The sequence below is a fragment of the Urocampus carinirostris genome, chromosome 9 (assembly GCF_059441175.1).
Source record: "Urocampus carinirostris isolate Australia breed hairy pipefish chromosome 9, RoL_Ucar_1.0, whole genome shotgun sequence".
NCBI lineage: Eukaryota > Metazoa > Chordata > Actinopteri > Syngnathiformes > Syngnathidae > Urocampus > Urocampus carinirostris.
The window spans coordinates 10,148,095-10,165,002 of record NC_142357.1 but is presented as its reverse complement, the minus strand read 5'-3'; the positions used below and the strand labels follow the sequence as shown (position 1 = coordinate 10,165,002).

The window sequence follows — 16,908 nt, the reverse complement described above, 5'->3', positions numbered from 1 at the left end:
TCACTTTCACACCATGTAACACCAAACATTAATAAGTGTGGCAAAATGTTTTGATGTGTTGGGCTCTTCTTTCACAGAAGATGACACCAGCATAGATTGTTATGAGTGAACTATTTCGGGGCAAACATTTACAGTAACCCTGTGCATGGCAAAATGACTTCTGACTTTCACATAAATGACACAATGAAACTGGAACTTGCACTTCAATTTAGTTGAGAAATTCAGCACAAGCAGTAAAAAAGACAATAGATTCGCCCTTTAAATTTAGACCTGGCAGCTAGTCGGAAAGTTCTCTGTACACCATTTTAAAATTATCTTCGGGCTAGTCAATATCTTTAACTTTTGTTTATTTTGTATAATCAAATAGTCAACTTAAAATTTGTGAAATTGAGAACTTTGGGTGTAACTTTATTTTAAAGTGTCTGAACATTTTAGCATTCAATATAACCTATTTTAATCAAAACAACCGTCTTTGAATAAATTTGGGCAGGATGAAATTTTTGTTTAAAATCCATTTAAATCATTATGGTCCAGACTGATGAAAATCAAGAATAAGGCTGTTAAGACACTGAAGACTAAAAATACAGTTTCAACACTTCAGACCTTGGGAAGTATGTGAAGAGGAACAACTTTTCTTTTGCCGTTTGATTGTTTAAAATATGGGTAAAACACGTGTTGCAGTTGAGTAGTTCTGTTGAGGCTTTTCTTCAGAATAATCCGAGCATAAATGATGTACAAAATACAGGTGTTCAATCCAAAAGCACAAATACAAAATGGCTGAGACTCACTTTTATACTAGGAGGGCTGGCTACGACAAAAACAAAATACGTTGTGGAAGAATCCCTATTTGACACCACCTCTTCATCTACACACATTCTAGAACGTATTAATTCAACTCAAAGCCGTCCAAAAACTGCAAACATCACTTGAAACAATGTAGAGACTGAATACCAACTAAATGAATGCCTTTATCAAGAAGTGAAATAATTGTAACAATAACTACACTGCGATAAATGAAATTATGCAGTGCAATAGTTACAACTAAAAAGTAAAGACATTATGAATGAAATATAAAAAACAAATTCATAAGTGGATCATGGAATTATTACTGTATATACAGTGACACGTTTATTTTTCTTTACAGTCATGTTGCAACAATTACATCAAAGAATGAATATATCACCCAATAACAAAAAAAGGATGACAGGTTGAAGCAAAGGCTCATAAGAGAACCACCACCAAAATAATTTTGAACGATTCTTCAATCAATATTAACTCATCGTAGCTTATAACAGTCATTAGTCAATCCATTTAAACATGATTACATTTTTGGATCACGATCTATACATTTTACAGTTGATAATTTGCTTCTTTTCACATCCATTTGTAACTCAAACAACAATATGTGGAACACCTGAGACAAATAGGCATTTTCTTGTGTTTAAAGTGAGCTACAAAGGCCCGACGACACGAGGTGAGAGTATGTGCCAGCCTCCACTTCCATCACTTTTTTTGCAGCTCAGATGAAGCCAGTCTGATCAAGGGTGTTCTCCAGTGATCTCTGTTGGGTGAGGATGTTGACCAAGATAGGATCTTGGCATTGCTTACACAGACTTGTGTATGTAGTAGGGTTGTAGTAGGATTCAAGACAGGCACGGGCGGTACATTCAAAGAGTGTTTACTTAACTTCTTCCTCGGTAGTTCTCAAGCACAAGTACAAGGCTGCACATTAGTATACAGCGACACCGCAGGAAGGGGAGTGTATTACATGACACCACATATTCCCTTTTTGTTAGAATAGGACACAAACCGTGGCATTAATCTGAAATACGCAATAACTCTTCGGTAAGTATGAGCTTATAGAAAACAAACATTTCAATATTCATTACCAGATTAGAGGTAAATATTTATCAATGGTAAGCAATATTGTAAGGAACTATACTGTCAATATCGGTAAGCAAAAGTGTGTAAACCTTGTAAACGTAAGCAGACTGTATGAAGATCACATCATAAACACACATGACAATTTTTTAAACAATGAACATTCATCATGTCTTTTTTTTTTTTTGAACATCACCGCATCTTTTCTGCAACTTTTTTTTTTAAGTCACGTAATCTTGAAGCCATGCAGGAGCATGTCGTATTCTCGGTGCACTCGGAGAGGGATGTGGTGAGGGCACGGTTTCAGTTTCAGGTTGCTCAGCACCTTGGTTGCTTGGCAGGAGGCAAGCATCAGTAGGCTGTGGCGCTGAAGCAGCAGCACAGGTGGAAGAATGGGCAAGGTGGAAAGCATTCCACACCTTTCCATCAGACAGCAGATAAGTGGCTGGACCCTTTTGGGCTACCACTGTCAGTGGCTTGGTAAACTTTGAGTGTCCTTTGGCAATGATTCCAGGTTTGCGGATGCGAACCGCAGAGCCAATCTGGAAGCTGGGTGATTTTGCACCGCGACGTTTGTCGGTATATTGTTTTGACTTCCGTTGTTTGTTTTGTAGCATGTTGCCTTTGTCAGCAGTGGGGCGCATGGAGTGAAGACCTGTGATGTGAAGCTTTGTATTCAGTGGTCTACCATGCAACAGTTCAGCAGGGGACACTGAAGTCACGGCATGTGGTCTGGCTCTATAAGTTTGTAAAAACTCAGTGAAGAAGGTTTTCAGTGGTCTACCTTCGATGTTGGCTGTTTGTAGACAGTCCTTGAAGACTCTGTTGAAACGCTCAATTTCACCGTTGGCCTGTGGGTAGTACACAGAGCTGCGACGGTGTGTGATGTTCCTGTCACTAAGGAATGCTTCAAACTCGGTCGACACGAACTGAGGGCTATTGTCAGTAACAATTTCCTGTGGATTACCTTCTCTGCTAAACACAGTGGAAAGAAAAGCCATAACAGAGGCAGAAGTAACATTTGAGCAGAAGGCAATCTTAGGCCATGGGCTGTAATAGTCGATGAGGGTGATGGCGAAGCGGCAATCAGCAGGCGCAGAGTGAATAGGACCAACAATGTCCACAGCAACCTTTTCCCAGGCAGCAGTTGGGGTAGGCACAGCCTGTAACGGGGCAGTACGTGTGGTTGCGGTTTTGTCATGCTGCAAGCAGGTAGTGCATGATTTGATGGCGAGCTCAACGTGAGAATCCATTCCAGGCCACATGTACAAGTCTCTTAGTCTTTGTTTTGTGCGGACGATCCCTTGGTGTGTAGCATGAGCAAGTTGGATCATTTTTTCCTGTAGCTGTTGTGGTATCACAACACGATGAGTGCCACGCACAATGACACTGTTCTGCATGGCAAGCTCATTTTGCACACGGAAGTATGGCACGATGAGGGGGTCAAGGCCTTTTGCAGTACGAGGAGGCCATCCCTTCTGCATGTAGTGTCGCACCTTCTGTAGCACCAGACATTCCTCACACGCACTGGAGAGCTCATCAGCAGTGACTGCAGCAAAATCAGGAGACACAGCAGCCATCATCTCCATGATGCCATCAGTTTCCAGTTTCGTCAGCTCCTCTGACACCTTGTCACACACGGCATATTGAAGTCTGTGTAGCTTTTGCTGGACTGGAGGGACGTCTGCACGCACTTTAAATTTGTGTATAAAACCTGTAGCAACGCCTGAAGCATTTGTAGTGTTGACAGTGTGACTCATCTCTGATGCAGCAGGTGTTGTAATCTGCCCATCTTGTATGTGAAGGCGAAGTGCAGTGAACAGGTCCATTCCCAGTAGTGGAGTACCGTCAGGAACTATGTAGAAGTCAGTATGTGCACTCTGGTTGCAGTATGTAGTAGTAAGTTGAAGACAGCCCAAAACTGGAATTGGCTTCTTCATGTAGGTCACCAGACGTACAGTAGGCTTTGAGAGAGGCACGTGCATGAATGAATGTCTAAATTCTCTCTGGCAGAATTGAGACTGCCGAACCAGTATCCACAAGCAGGTCAGTAGTAATTGACTGTTCATCAATCGCATGGAGAGCAACTGTACCAGTAAGGCGCTTTGGGACTGCAGCTGTAGGGGCTACATGACACACAGTAAGTTCTGGGACAGTAACTTCTCTCACTGATCGAGTAGGAATTGCGCTGCGGCACACTTTACCAAAATGTCCCATTTTTCCACATTGGTTGCATTTTGCATTTTTAGCAGAGCATTTGGGGTCATTTGCTAGATGAGAGTTGGAGCCACAACGGTAGCAGGTTTTGTGTTGATTCCTTTTATCTCTCGAGCGCTGTGTATGCATGCTGCTCCGATTCCTTTTATCTCTTTATTGCATGAGCTTCACAGGAACGTCTGGCACGTGCACAGGAGCAATAGCCTTAGCTTCTGTCATAGCGGAATCGATCTGTGTAGCAATAGTGATCGCTTTGTCAAGTTCTAAGTCCGTTTTCAACAGCAAGCGTTCTCTGATCCTCGAAGAGGACATCTTCTCAATGAATTGATCCCTAATCATATCATCAGCAAACGTGCTAAAGTCACAGTTCGTAATTAATTCCCTCAATGCGGCAATGAACTGAGCAGTGGTCTCGCCCGGTCTCTGAGCACGCCGACGGAACTTGCTACGCTCAGCCACGACATTCATCTTCGGTACAAAGAAAGTTTTTAGCGCATCACAGGCGGATTTGTAAGAAGTGCCAGTGTCGGGAAGGGAAAGAAAATTTCTCTGCCCTTCTGTGCCTAAACAGTGCAGCAGTAGTGCGCGTTTTCCTTTGTCCGGCATGTCGTTTGCAGTCAATGCTAGCAGGTAATTTTCGAACATCTGAATCCACATGAAGTACAACATCGTAGGCTCACCCGGGGTTTCAAGCAAGGCAGGGGGTTGTGAGATTCCGATACAAGTCATCCTCGTTGCCAATATGTTTTGTATGTAGTAGGGTTGTAGTAGGATTCAAGACAGGCACGGACGGTACATTCATAGAATGTTTACTTAACTTCTTCCTCGGTAGTTCTCAAGCACAAGGCTGCACATTAGTATACAGCGACACCGCAGGAAGGGGAGTGTATTACACGACACCACACAGACCAATTTCGCTCCAATGAGCATTCAGTACTCGCAGGTCGAGGTCAAGCTGGACATCTGTAATCTGTGTCTTCTTGGAAGACCAGTTCAAATGTAATCAGCAAAGAAACGCGTTAGACCCATTGCACTCACACGCATGGTATCACCTTCAGATCCCCCCCCCAAAAAAAACAAGCTCCTTTAAACTTGTCCTTAATTTGTTTACATACTTCCGTACAGCTTTTGTTCGTGTTTATAAAGAAGCTATCTTAATAAACTAAACAGGGACAGGTCTTTGGAATAGTTAAGCACAAGTGAGGTTCATTATTACTTGGATATTAAATGTTCATCTTCATTTTACTTTCTTAATTTACATTAAATAGACTACATTATCACAAAATCACAATGTAAATTATAACTTACACTGTAGATTTGGTATGATCTTCCTTTCTTGTTTTAATCAGGTGCTTTGCCGTTTATTAATTTACGAAAAGGGAAGATTCCAAACGTCTCTATTAAGATTTGGACGATTAATATAAGTCACATCCTTGATCAAAATAGCATTATAAAAAGTAAAACAAATTAAAAGATATTCCAACAGGTGTGTTTAGTTCTTCACAAGTTTCCCCAGGCCTTCAATCTACATGATTAGCAGGGCTTAAGTTTGATATGGGAGACTTATGTTTGTTTAAAATAAAATCTTGACAATTAGCAGTCCATTTGACGTGCTTTTCGGGCGATTTCGGTGTTCAATTTGGTGAGCTTTTCATAGATGTGGACTTTTTGGCCCTATAATCTAGGTCCTTAATTCAAAATGGCACGCTTCCCAATGGGTTGAAAACCGTAGCAAAACAGATTGTAGTCTTTTCTCTCGGTGGAAGTTGATTCTAGAGGTCAAAAGGGTCGTCGTTTACTTTTATGTTGAAATGTCTGAGTTGAGAAATCACCTGTGAGCCACTATCTCCATGTTTTGTGTTGGTATTTCTTGCACGCGGCTGAACTTTTAGTTCTGTAATGATTAAATCAGGGCTTCAACTAACGATTTAATAATCAATGAATTGGGTCGATTATTTTTTCGATTAAATCGATGAATCGGATTTCTAATTTCCCTCCAATTTATTCAAATATTGAAGTTTGGGACAGATAGACGATAGTGCACAAAACAAAATATTCTATGATATAAAACCATGTAAAAATAAGTGTGTCATTTAACTTGATTAAATGCATAGAAATGTATGCTATACACCTGCAAATATGTAAGACACCCTTTTCCTACCGCCTTATCCGCAGACCATTTTAAATTTGGACTTTAAAAAAGCAATACATTTCAATGTGTGTAGATCTTTTTTCATCCACAAAAAAAAATGTAAGCAAGCCTAGTTTTCAAAATGTTGTCAACAAATTTGTTTTGGGGCTTACATTTTGGAATATGATGAACATTGCAAATATGAAAATGATGCATAATCAGGAATTTAGAGTTAAACGTGTCATTATTTTTCCGATTTTTTTTCTCCGTATTTCTGTCTGTTGCTTGAAAATGGTCAACTTTGCTTCATGATGAAACAGTCACACTACTGCTGGTTTAAGATCAGGTAATTGTGCAATTGTGTAATTATAATCCTGTGCAGTCCTTTGAGACATTTTTGTGATTAAAGGCTATATAAATAAATGTGAAATGTGACTACAAAGTTGAAACTTTCATGTCAATTTTGTTTGTAAATGATGCAATGTTCAAAATGTAGTATATACAAAATTTAGCAGCTGTTTTATAAAAAAACTGTCTTGGCGTCCTCTGCCGGACCAAAGCGGTGCTACAATTCCCAGCATCACAACGAAACTTTGTGCACTCTTCTCTGCATTGATTTAAGTCGAGTTTATTTGTATAGCCCTTAATCACAAAGAGTCTCAAAGGGCAAGTGACAGATCACTAAATTGGAAAAAAATCCCTGGACAGCCACCATGTCGCACATCAATAATTTACAGACCTTTAATATGTGGCGTATTTACATGGTCTTTAGAAATCTCTTCCAGTATGCGTTGAATCTTCTTATTAAAGAGGACCATAAAGTTATGGGCTGAATGGGTAGAACTATCTGAGATAATCTGTTGCCTTGTTAGCGATGCTACAGTGTTGAAAAGGATTTTGGGGTCATTCCTTGTGCCACAACCCGTCGAAAAATAGGCCGATTTTGCAGAGGCAAGGACTGCTTTATACTTTAACAAGCGGTCACACGGAAAACCTCAAGCTTGGGCGTGCGTCTTTTGGGTCCTGATTTAAGCTGTAGGGGCGCTACGGAATCCAGGACACTAGCCAGGGTAGCATTAAATTAATTCATGAGTGAGTCAATAGAGCCTTTATTTAAAGGAAACGATGCAACTACTCCTGAAAGAATATCAGAGAGCTCAGAAACTATGCCAGTGCTTACATTGCGTCCGCTAACTCCTTTAGTTTCTTTAATACAAATTTTAGCCAGCACCTCAAATGTAACTAGATAATAATCAGAAATAACGGTAGTACACGGTACCACAGTCACGTTTGAGGTTGAAACGCCTCGAGTCAGAACCAAGTCTAGCGTGTCACCATCTTTATGAGTCGGCAAATCAATCAGTTGATTAAAAACAAATGTATCAATTAGAGACAGAAACACAACAGTAAGTGAACTGAGTGCGGAGTTCATATGAATGTTAAAGTCCCATTTAACATTCTTAGTGGCGCAAAAATCACAATATACAACGAACCGATGATCTTATTAGTTGCAAACGGTTTTAATCATGAACTTTAGTCGATTCGTTGTTGCAGCAGTATATTAAATCATTACATTGTTCAAAACCATCTGCCTAGAGCAACAATGATGCATTAGTCAGAATAACAAATAGCAGTGAAGAATAATGATCAAAATAAATCTGATATCCTGTCAAATCTCCTTTCAGGTGTCCAATATTAAAAACGGGATACAATTATCAAACGGGCTGCTTTTATTCAGGTGTCCCAATTTCATTAAAAATGGGTTTTACTTTGTTTACTTTGGTGAAGCATAGAGGTATTTGAGAGTGACAGGGTGCGTTCCAATTGTATCGAAAACCTCTGTTCCAAATAGCAGAAATGTCTTGAGTTCAATTTGGCTTAAACCAAAAATGTATACCCAATTTTTGGTCACCATTTGTTGCTTTAAAAGATGACTGATCCACAAGAGAGTTGTAATTCCACCCCACACCCCTATTACATTTTGAATTATAAATCTTAAACCCTGAAACAATTCATAAAAGTGTTTAAGATTACCGGTACCTAGCATTGCAGTTCAAAATTTTCCACAGTACATTCTGACTGGATTGAAGCCTTGCAAACTGAGCAAGGAGAAAAAGAGATTAAGTGGGCAACGCTATATTGGTCAAGGAATTTGGACATCAGCTGGCAGGTGCAGGCACACAACTAGTCGCTGACACACACATAAATGCACGCTTGCACACAAGGTCTGCATGGCACGGCTTAGAACATCGTATCCTTTTCGCCCTTAGTGACTGACAACAGCAAAGTGAACAATACAATTTTGCTCATTGTGCCGTGGCATCTGCGTCACCCTCAAAAATAGAAGCGAGCCTGCAAAATCACGTCATCTTTAACGCTGTAACTGTCCAAACTATAAGACTTAGATTAGTATTGAACCTAAAAGTGTCCCTTAAAGTCTGACTTTTGCCCAAAACTCTACCTGAAACAAAAGCTGAGTTGCAAATCGGAGGAGGGCCCCCCCAAGGACGGAAGTTGTATTCCCCATTAAAGATAAGATTACAACTTGGAGGGGATTAATATAGAAATACAGATCATTTTCATGATCTACTATAATATTGGTTCTCAAATGAAGGTACACGAAGGACCTCCAACTCAATGTCAAATTGAAATCAAAACAAAGCTGTAAACATGATGACCTTATTTCTGTATCATGTATGTGATGTGCATACAGCATTTATTACATTGATATTGAAACCTTTTTAGAACATACATTTACAAAGACTTTTGCACTGAAAGAATTCTTCCCCTTTTGGGAGATATCTCCTATTTTGATGATTTGTATTTATTAATTTTTGGTGGGCATAAAATAAGAAAAATGATTATAAAAGTGAACACAATATCTGAATGATAGCAAATGCCTCATATATTACTATAAATGTGTTTTCCCCCAACACAAAATACTTAACCATTTCTAAATGCAATATCAGATTACATCAAAAATTTTAGATGCATGGCCAAAAAACAAACAAAACACCGTATAATTTAATAAAAATGAATTAAATCCTTATTTTGTACTGACTAGCTTAAAAGGTAAAGTAACACAAGCCATGTTTATTGTACTTTGAGTAAAGTGGGCGTTTATAATGGGAACTAGCTAGTCGCTCTACACTGCACAGTCTTGCTCCCCCCACTTTAATTAAAAGGTGCACATTTTTGTGGAATTTTTGCTTTTACATTGAATGGTGAGCAAAAAACTGGGAGGAGGTAACAAATGAAGTCAGCGCATTCCAGTGCAAAATATGAATCGCATATTCGCCAAATAAGAGTAAAATAAACTCTTGCCGCACTTAACACCAGCCAATCGACTTTGGGGACGAAAAGACTAAAATGTAGATTCTTACAAATTAAAACGGCTCTACTGTAGTAAGTTAATTCTGAATCGTTAGCATGTAAATATTAGTCAAAATCCAGCTTGCGGCTCCAACAATGAGGAAGCGATGGACGCAAAACCTTCTGAGAAAATGTCTTGTTGATATAACAGGCTTGGCAAAACTCCCGTTCTAACAGTGTTCTCCACCTCCTTTCTTCTTGTGAGCAAAATTAAAAATAAGCAGCTATCGACTTTCCCCTGAGTAAAAGCCAGCTTCGCATGGCTCCCCCATTTTGGACGTGTCGTCATCACACTATTGTTATTTCGGAATCAAAATATCATTTTTTTTTCCTTTGCTTGAAAATACCCTTGTCAGTTTTGGCTGAAAACATTCTTGGGAACAAAGGTTTGGTGCATTAAATACAGAGCTGCCAAATATTAAAAATCATATTTCAAGAGAGAATAAAGAGAATTTTCAGAGTTGGAAACATTTTTCCTAGTAGCCATTAAGAATGCCATTTTAGGTTGAAAGTTTTTCTTAGACAAAGGTTATCACTTAAATAAAAGTTCTGACAACAAAGTAGTGATTATTGATAACGTTATTGTACAAATTTGGTATGAATAAAACTGTTTAATATGAGTAACAACGCATTTATAAATCAATATTTTCAATTAAAAACATAATTATTTTTCGATTTGTTGTTTTCATAGAAAATGTGGCTTTAGTTTTTGCAGTAAACTGCCCTGGTAAAGTGCGAATGATTTTGGTAGCTGATAATACATCAAATGAGGAAATAAAAGGGGCAAAAAATTTTAGCTGTTCTTTTATCAGTGTCATGGACATTAAATATTCATTGGTTTCAATTTATATTTATCTATTTCTTAAATATTTTGCAAATACTTAAAAAATTACAATATATATAAAGCTGTTTAATAAATTAGACGGAGTGAACATACTTGTAGTTAGGTAAAGCAATGTTTCGTACCTTTTTTTAAACCTAACGCACACCTTTTAAAATCAAATCTCGAAGCAAACTGTTCATCGAACATATTTAAAAAATAATCCCAGCACCATTTTCATGTTTTTAAAGTTGAATTATCATTTTAAACGCATTTTTGTGTGCTAAAACCCACGTCGATAGGATAGAAAGTCATCCAAAGTGTAGTTGTTAAACAGGAAGAAAAACACAGAAGATAGGAGCAGAAAATAAAACAATAAATCACAAAAAGTGAGAAATAACAGGGCAGCCAACATTTGAGGCCACCGCGGCTCAAAAAGTAATTCAAGTTAATGTTGCTGTAATTTGGGATATTTCAAGAGTTACTATATTTTCATCATTTAATTCAAAAAAAAAAATAAAATAAATAGTACTTCATATAAGCTAAAATCATCTGCCATTGGAACAAAATGGTTTTAGATTTTTCTCAGTTTTTTTTAAATTAAAATGAAATAAGTAGTTAGCTGTTTTTACATTACTTATGTTGCAGTGCAATTATAAAAATGTTACCATCAAAAATGAGACATTTAACTAATTTTTCACTGTACTAGCAAATAATTAGTATATAAAAATTGTCATCTGCAGCCACCTACTTTTACGGGTGAGTGTTAATTACTCAGCCAACCACTAAAAGACAGCAAAGATACTGAAAAATTGCCTTTTTTTTTTTTGCAAAATTTCCATGTGGCACACTTGTTAAAAACACTGAAGTAGAGAGCCACTATATTCCTTACATGGAAATCCAACAGCACTAACGTTTTTTTAACCGCTTTAGAAACAAGATGATCCAACAAACCCTTGACACAAAACGTTTTGGTTGGAAAATAGAGGAAAGTATGTAGGCAAAGAAATATTACCAGCCTGAAATGAGCTCATCGTTTATTCTGAGATCCCACTTGGCTTCAATTTGAGTCGCTTGGCATGCAGGCTGCACACTGAACACTCAACAAGGGGGTCCTCGGTTCGGATTTGAATAAATAGTAAGAAAATAACCGAAAATTACCTGTGGTAAAAGATGGTATAATAATTTGAAATGTGAACTTCAGAATGACAAAAATCACTCAATGTAGTACGGTAATCAATTAGCGTTGTGCGTCAACAGGTGTGCACCAAACATGGCAAATTGGTCATTCAAGTTGAAAAAAAATAATAAGAGTTTCAATCAAAACGTATAGCCTTTTTTGCCCTTTTCTGGTATTATTTAAGAAAAACTATCTATAGTAGTAAAACCGAACTGGTTACGGTCGCGGAGGATACAGCATTCGAAAAAAAAGCATTTAAATGTTTGTCCTACCTTAAATAATGCTATTAACCTTAAAGTTCGAAGTGGACAAGATAGTCAAGTGGTTGTTTTCCTTCGATACTTGACGTCCACAGCCAGGAAGCAACAAGAGCCAGGTGACGCCGAGTTCGCTCGTTCGACTGAGGGCAATAAGAGGCTCGCGAGTCTCACCAGTATCCACAGATTACTTCTACTCTCGGGACTACCTGAGCTACAGCGACCTCTCGTGGTTGTATTCCGCCCCCGGATATTATCCCTTAAACCAGTGTTTTTCAACATTTTTTGACAAAAGGCACAACAAATCTCGATTAACACCGTTCGTGGAAAATGTTTAAAGATGAAATGCCGGTACCAGTTTCATGTTGTTGTTTTGTAACTTATATTAGCGTGTTACCTAAATGACAGTATACAGTATAAGTATAAGCACTTTGATACACCAAAAGGACTGTCGTAAATAAAGTATATTTACATTTACTGGTACATACATATGGTACTGGTACAAGTTTTGATCACCATAAGTTATTCATTCTGGTTAATAATATTGCTGTAATATAGGATTGTATCATATTTTAACCCATTCTTCAAGTTTTTTATGATTTTTATCTTATTTTTCTAGGAAAATAACAAATAACTTGAAATGAGCAAAAAAGATTTGCTCGTGGAAGAAAACATGTTTTACTACGTTCTAACTTTTTTCAGCCTTTTTGTAAAATATCAAGGTAATATTCAAATTATGTGTAAGACTTTTAATTTATTCCATTTATTTTTCTTATTTTCTGTTGGACAATGTTAAAGAGCTTCATCATAAACTGAATAAATTACCCAATATTTGTACTTGTATTACTGTATCTCATGAGCAGAAAAAGACCAAGTAAAATGCTGCCACCTACTGGTATAGATGAATGTTACAATTGGATGAACAGTGGAAGAAATTTATGTTATATTTAAATAGTAATGAAAAAAATGATGTAATAATTAAATTGGGCAATTTCCTGAAACCTATAATAAAATAATACAATTGGGCAAATTCCTTCGGCACACTAGACAGGGTCTCACGGAACACTAGTGTGGTTGAAAAACACTGCCTTAAACTACCTAACTACCAACTAATCTCTATCCCCCCAGGTTTTTGGGGCAATCGAGGTTTTATTCAAGAGCGAGCAAAATAAATAAATAAACTAAACAATGTTTTCAACCAGTGTATCGCGAGATTTTGTCTGGTGTACCGCTGGAAATTATTATTAAATAACTTGTTTTGTTTGATGAAGCTGTTTAAGATTGCACAAAAAAAAAAAAAATCAAATAAAGTACAAATCTTGCTCGTAATTTTCCTCATTCTAGTTTTTATTTTCTTATAGATTTCCTGGCAGATATTTTTTTGCTCAATGTATGCATCATTTTTGTTGTTCTTCCGAAAGAAAATAAAAATAAAAATAGACACATATAAAACGAAAAAATACAGTAAAATCCAAAATCACAGGAAAGTTATTAACCAAAATTAACAACCTTTTCTACTACACTTGAGTCATGTTTGTCCACTATATTGCTGCTGCAGGCACTCAAGGACCCCAAAAAACCCAATGCATACATGCTGGAGAAGTGTGACAAGGTGAGGAAAAGAGGTGTAAAATTGTAGAGTTTGGGCAGTTTGTATTCCACTTTGTGCTTTGTAGCATTTGTTTTTGGTTGCACTACACAATAAAGCGACTGGTGAAATATCACAAAGTGGCCCTTTGACTTAAACCAAACAAAAAAGTTGACGCAGAAGAAAAGCGACTGGTGAAATAACACAAAGTGGCCCTTTGACACAAACTAAACAAAAAAGTTGACGTGGAAGAAAAAAAAGACTCTATAGTTGACTAAAACTGGACAAAATGAAAATGGCATCCTGGCATTGAAACTGAATCGCCTTTCCAATGATGGTTTGGGATTCACCTACTCACCCTTGTTCGCTTGTGACGTCCTCTAGCGAGGCAGCAGGCCAGTCTTGTTGGTTAACATGGCAGTTGGGGTAGTCTTCACAAGGTTGAAGAGGGGAACTTCCAGGCTGGGACTCTGCCTCGTTCGACTCTACGAAGCCCTCCGCTTCTTCTTGGTCAATTGCATCTATCTCCAGCTGCTTCTCAAGGTCTACACGGTTAGGTGAGCACATAAATTTGCCATCTACAGAAAAATGTTCTGCTGCCCTCCTCAGTGGCTTTGCTTTGCCATTGCATTTTTGCTTGCATTAGTTTGGTCTAGATCAGGGGATGGTGTCATAAGAGACGGGATGGTGTCATAAGAGACGGCTCAGCTAAAAAGTCTCTGTAGTGCGAAGTGGAAGGAGAAGAGGACGACGAGGTGAGCGGAGAAGATGAGGTAAAATTTTGGACTATTTGATAAAGTTTCAGGAGCGAGCAGAGAGAGTGGGAAAGGTGAGATGGCACAACATTCATTTGGACAGGTAACTTAAAATTAGTTTTACCTGGTTATATCAGTATCAGAAATTATTTTCCCCCCATTTTATTAACACTCCACTTATTGAAACATAAATATTTTGTTTGTTTGTTGTACATGATTCAATTGTTTGTTTGTTTGTACATGATTCAGATTGAATCGTTTCTTGTACATGATTCAATTGTTTGTTTGTTTGTACATGATTCAAATTGAATCGTTTCTCCGGCGCCGTCACGAATGGCAGCCACTCCAGCAGCTCCCGTGTTATTTTTCGATTGTTCTCAGTTATTTTCGATTGTTCTCAGCTTAGGGATGCTGCTGGAAAAGTGAATTTCCCTTCGGGGATGAATAAAGTATCTATCTATCTATCTATCTATCTATCTGATTTCAGTTTTTTCCATATTAACCACTCTCAAAGAGTCTCATCAAACCAATTTTGGCATCACACAAAACAACCCAAGGAAATATAAAATTGAGTTTTGAAATCTTGATTTCATTTATTAAAGCACAATAAAATCCATACCTATCTGGCCCTATGTGAAAAAGTAATTGAACCTAATAGTCGAGTCGCGGGACCTGCAGCGATAACAGGAATGAAACATTTACGATAATTGGTAATGAGTCTTTCACAACACTGTGGAGGAATTTGGGCCCATTTTTCTTTGCAAAATTGTGAATGGAATGTTTTTTTTAAGTCACACCACAGCATCTCACTATGATTTAAATCTGGACTTTGACTCTGCCACTCCAGAACCTTCATTTTGGTTTTATTTTGAGCCATTCAGAAGTGGATTTGCTGGTGTGCTTTGGATTGTTGTCCTGATGCATGATCCAAGAACGCTTGAGTTTGAGGGCATGGAATGATGGCTGGACGTTCTCCTTCACAATCTTCTGGTTAACGCCAGAATTTATCATTCAGTCAACTGCAGCAAGATGTCCTGGTACTGAGGCAGCAAAGCAGCCTCTGAACATTAGATTGCCACCATTATTCTTTTTTTTTGTCAAATGCTGTGCCATTTTTACACCAGATGTAACAGGTTGTACACATTCCAAAGAGCTCAATTTTTGACTCATCAGTCCAGAGAATGTTTCTCCAAATGTCATGAGGATAATCAAAATTATTTGGGGTAAATGTGAGACAACTCTTTGGGTTATTTTGTGACAGCAGTAGTTTTCAGCTGGGTCTGCTTTGCTGCCTCAGGACAAGGACAACATGCTTTGATTGACGAATGAATTCTGGTGTTTACCAGAAGATCCTGAAGGAGGTCAGGCCTTCAGTTTGTGCCTTCAATCTCACGCCAAAATTCCTCCACAGCGGTATGATTGACTCATTACCAATTATCGTAAATGTTTGATTTCTGTTATTGCTACCAAAGGTGCCAACTCGCTATTAGGCTCAGGGCACAATTACTTTTTCACATAGGGCCGGATATGTTTTGGTTTTTGTATGCCTTAATTGAATCAACATTTAAAAACTGTAGTTTGTGTTTCCTTTGGTTGTCTCTGTGTTGTATTACATTTGGTTTGATGATCTAAAACCTTTGTGAGTAATGAATATGCAAAAAAACAGAAATCAGGAAGGGGACAAATGTATTTTTACAGCACTGTATTTATAATATGTACGATAACACTGCAATACAAATAACCACAGCATATAAACAAACCATTGTAAACATCCAGTATGGCAGCGCTCGAGTCCGTGCCGAAGGAATTGTGGGCGACACACTTGAAGATACCAGAATCTTCTGGGAAGGCTTCACTTATCACAAGCGTACAAAGGTCCTCTGTAATAAGGCAACATAAAAACATTTGTGCTTTGAAGTGATTTGCCTTTAGACACGTCAAGCAACATCGATGTTTTTGAGTTAAAGCTTAGAAATACTGCAATATATAATACAGTCAAAATAAGTTGAAACAATATGTTGGAGCTTTTGGCGATTTTAGAATACCAATTTCTCACCATAAGTGGTGTTTTGCTCTGATCACTTTTCTGTAAGAAGTAGTGATGTGCAGTCAGGGGAGGCACGGCCTGTTATCATGGAAGTATAAAATTTAGAAAGTATGAAAAGCTTGTATTTAGGATAGTTAGTATCAAACTTATGACTGTGTTGAGCGTCTGCAGATGCACAGTATGGCACACAATTCTCTTGCCTCTTAGCAGAGGACAATAGTGAAACAAAGGATCCTGATTTGGCACAAACCTTGGCCCCAAACAATAGAATTAGTGAAAGTATTACCAAACTAATAGCAAGTCAAACAATCCAGTCATTTTTTGTTGTTTGCTTGGACTTTGAATGAAAAATACAAAAATGGTGGAGCTATATGAGAACTAACTTTGCTAATGAATAAATATAACCATTTGAAACATTTTTTAATCCCCGACACAACAGGTGAGGAACAGCCTCAGCCTCCTCTGGCTGAACGTCACTGGACCATGGGTAAGATTCAATCAGATCAATACATACAGTACTACCGAACCCTTTAAAGTAAGTTTGTATTTTACCATATGTCCTTCAGCATTACTCACCAGGCACTGATGCAGAACTGGCCTCTGGAAAAAGTAAAAAGAAAATAGTTTGGGCGAAATATTCATTGTTCAACTGTGCAGCTT

General features: G+C 38.0%; 1 protein-coding gene across 1 annotated transcript in view; it reads right to left on the bottom strand.

Moving 5' to 3' along the window:
* Positions 1-16,908, bottom strand: part of myot (myotilin) — a 32,506-nt gene that overhangs the window by 11,234 nt on the left and 4,364 nt on the right. Inside the window, exons 5-7 of the mRNA XM_088344496.1 lie at positions 16,825-16,848; positions 15,962-16,081; positions 13,805-13,991 (exon numbers count right to left, since the gene is read on the bottom strand). Coding sequence (XP_088200622.1) covers positions 13,805-13,991; positions 15,962-16,081; positions 16,825-16,848 — 331 coding nt within the window. The remainder of the gene's footprint in view (positions 1-13,804; positions 13,992-15,961; positions 16,082-16,824; positions 16,849-16,908) is intronic.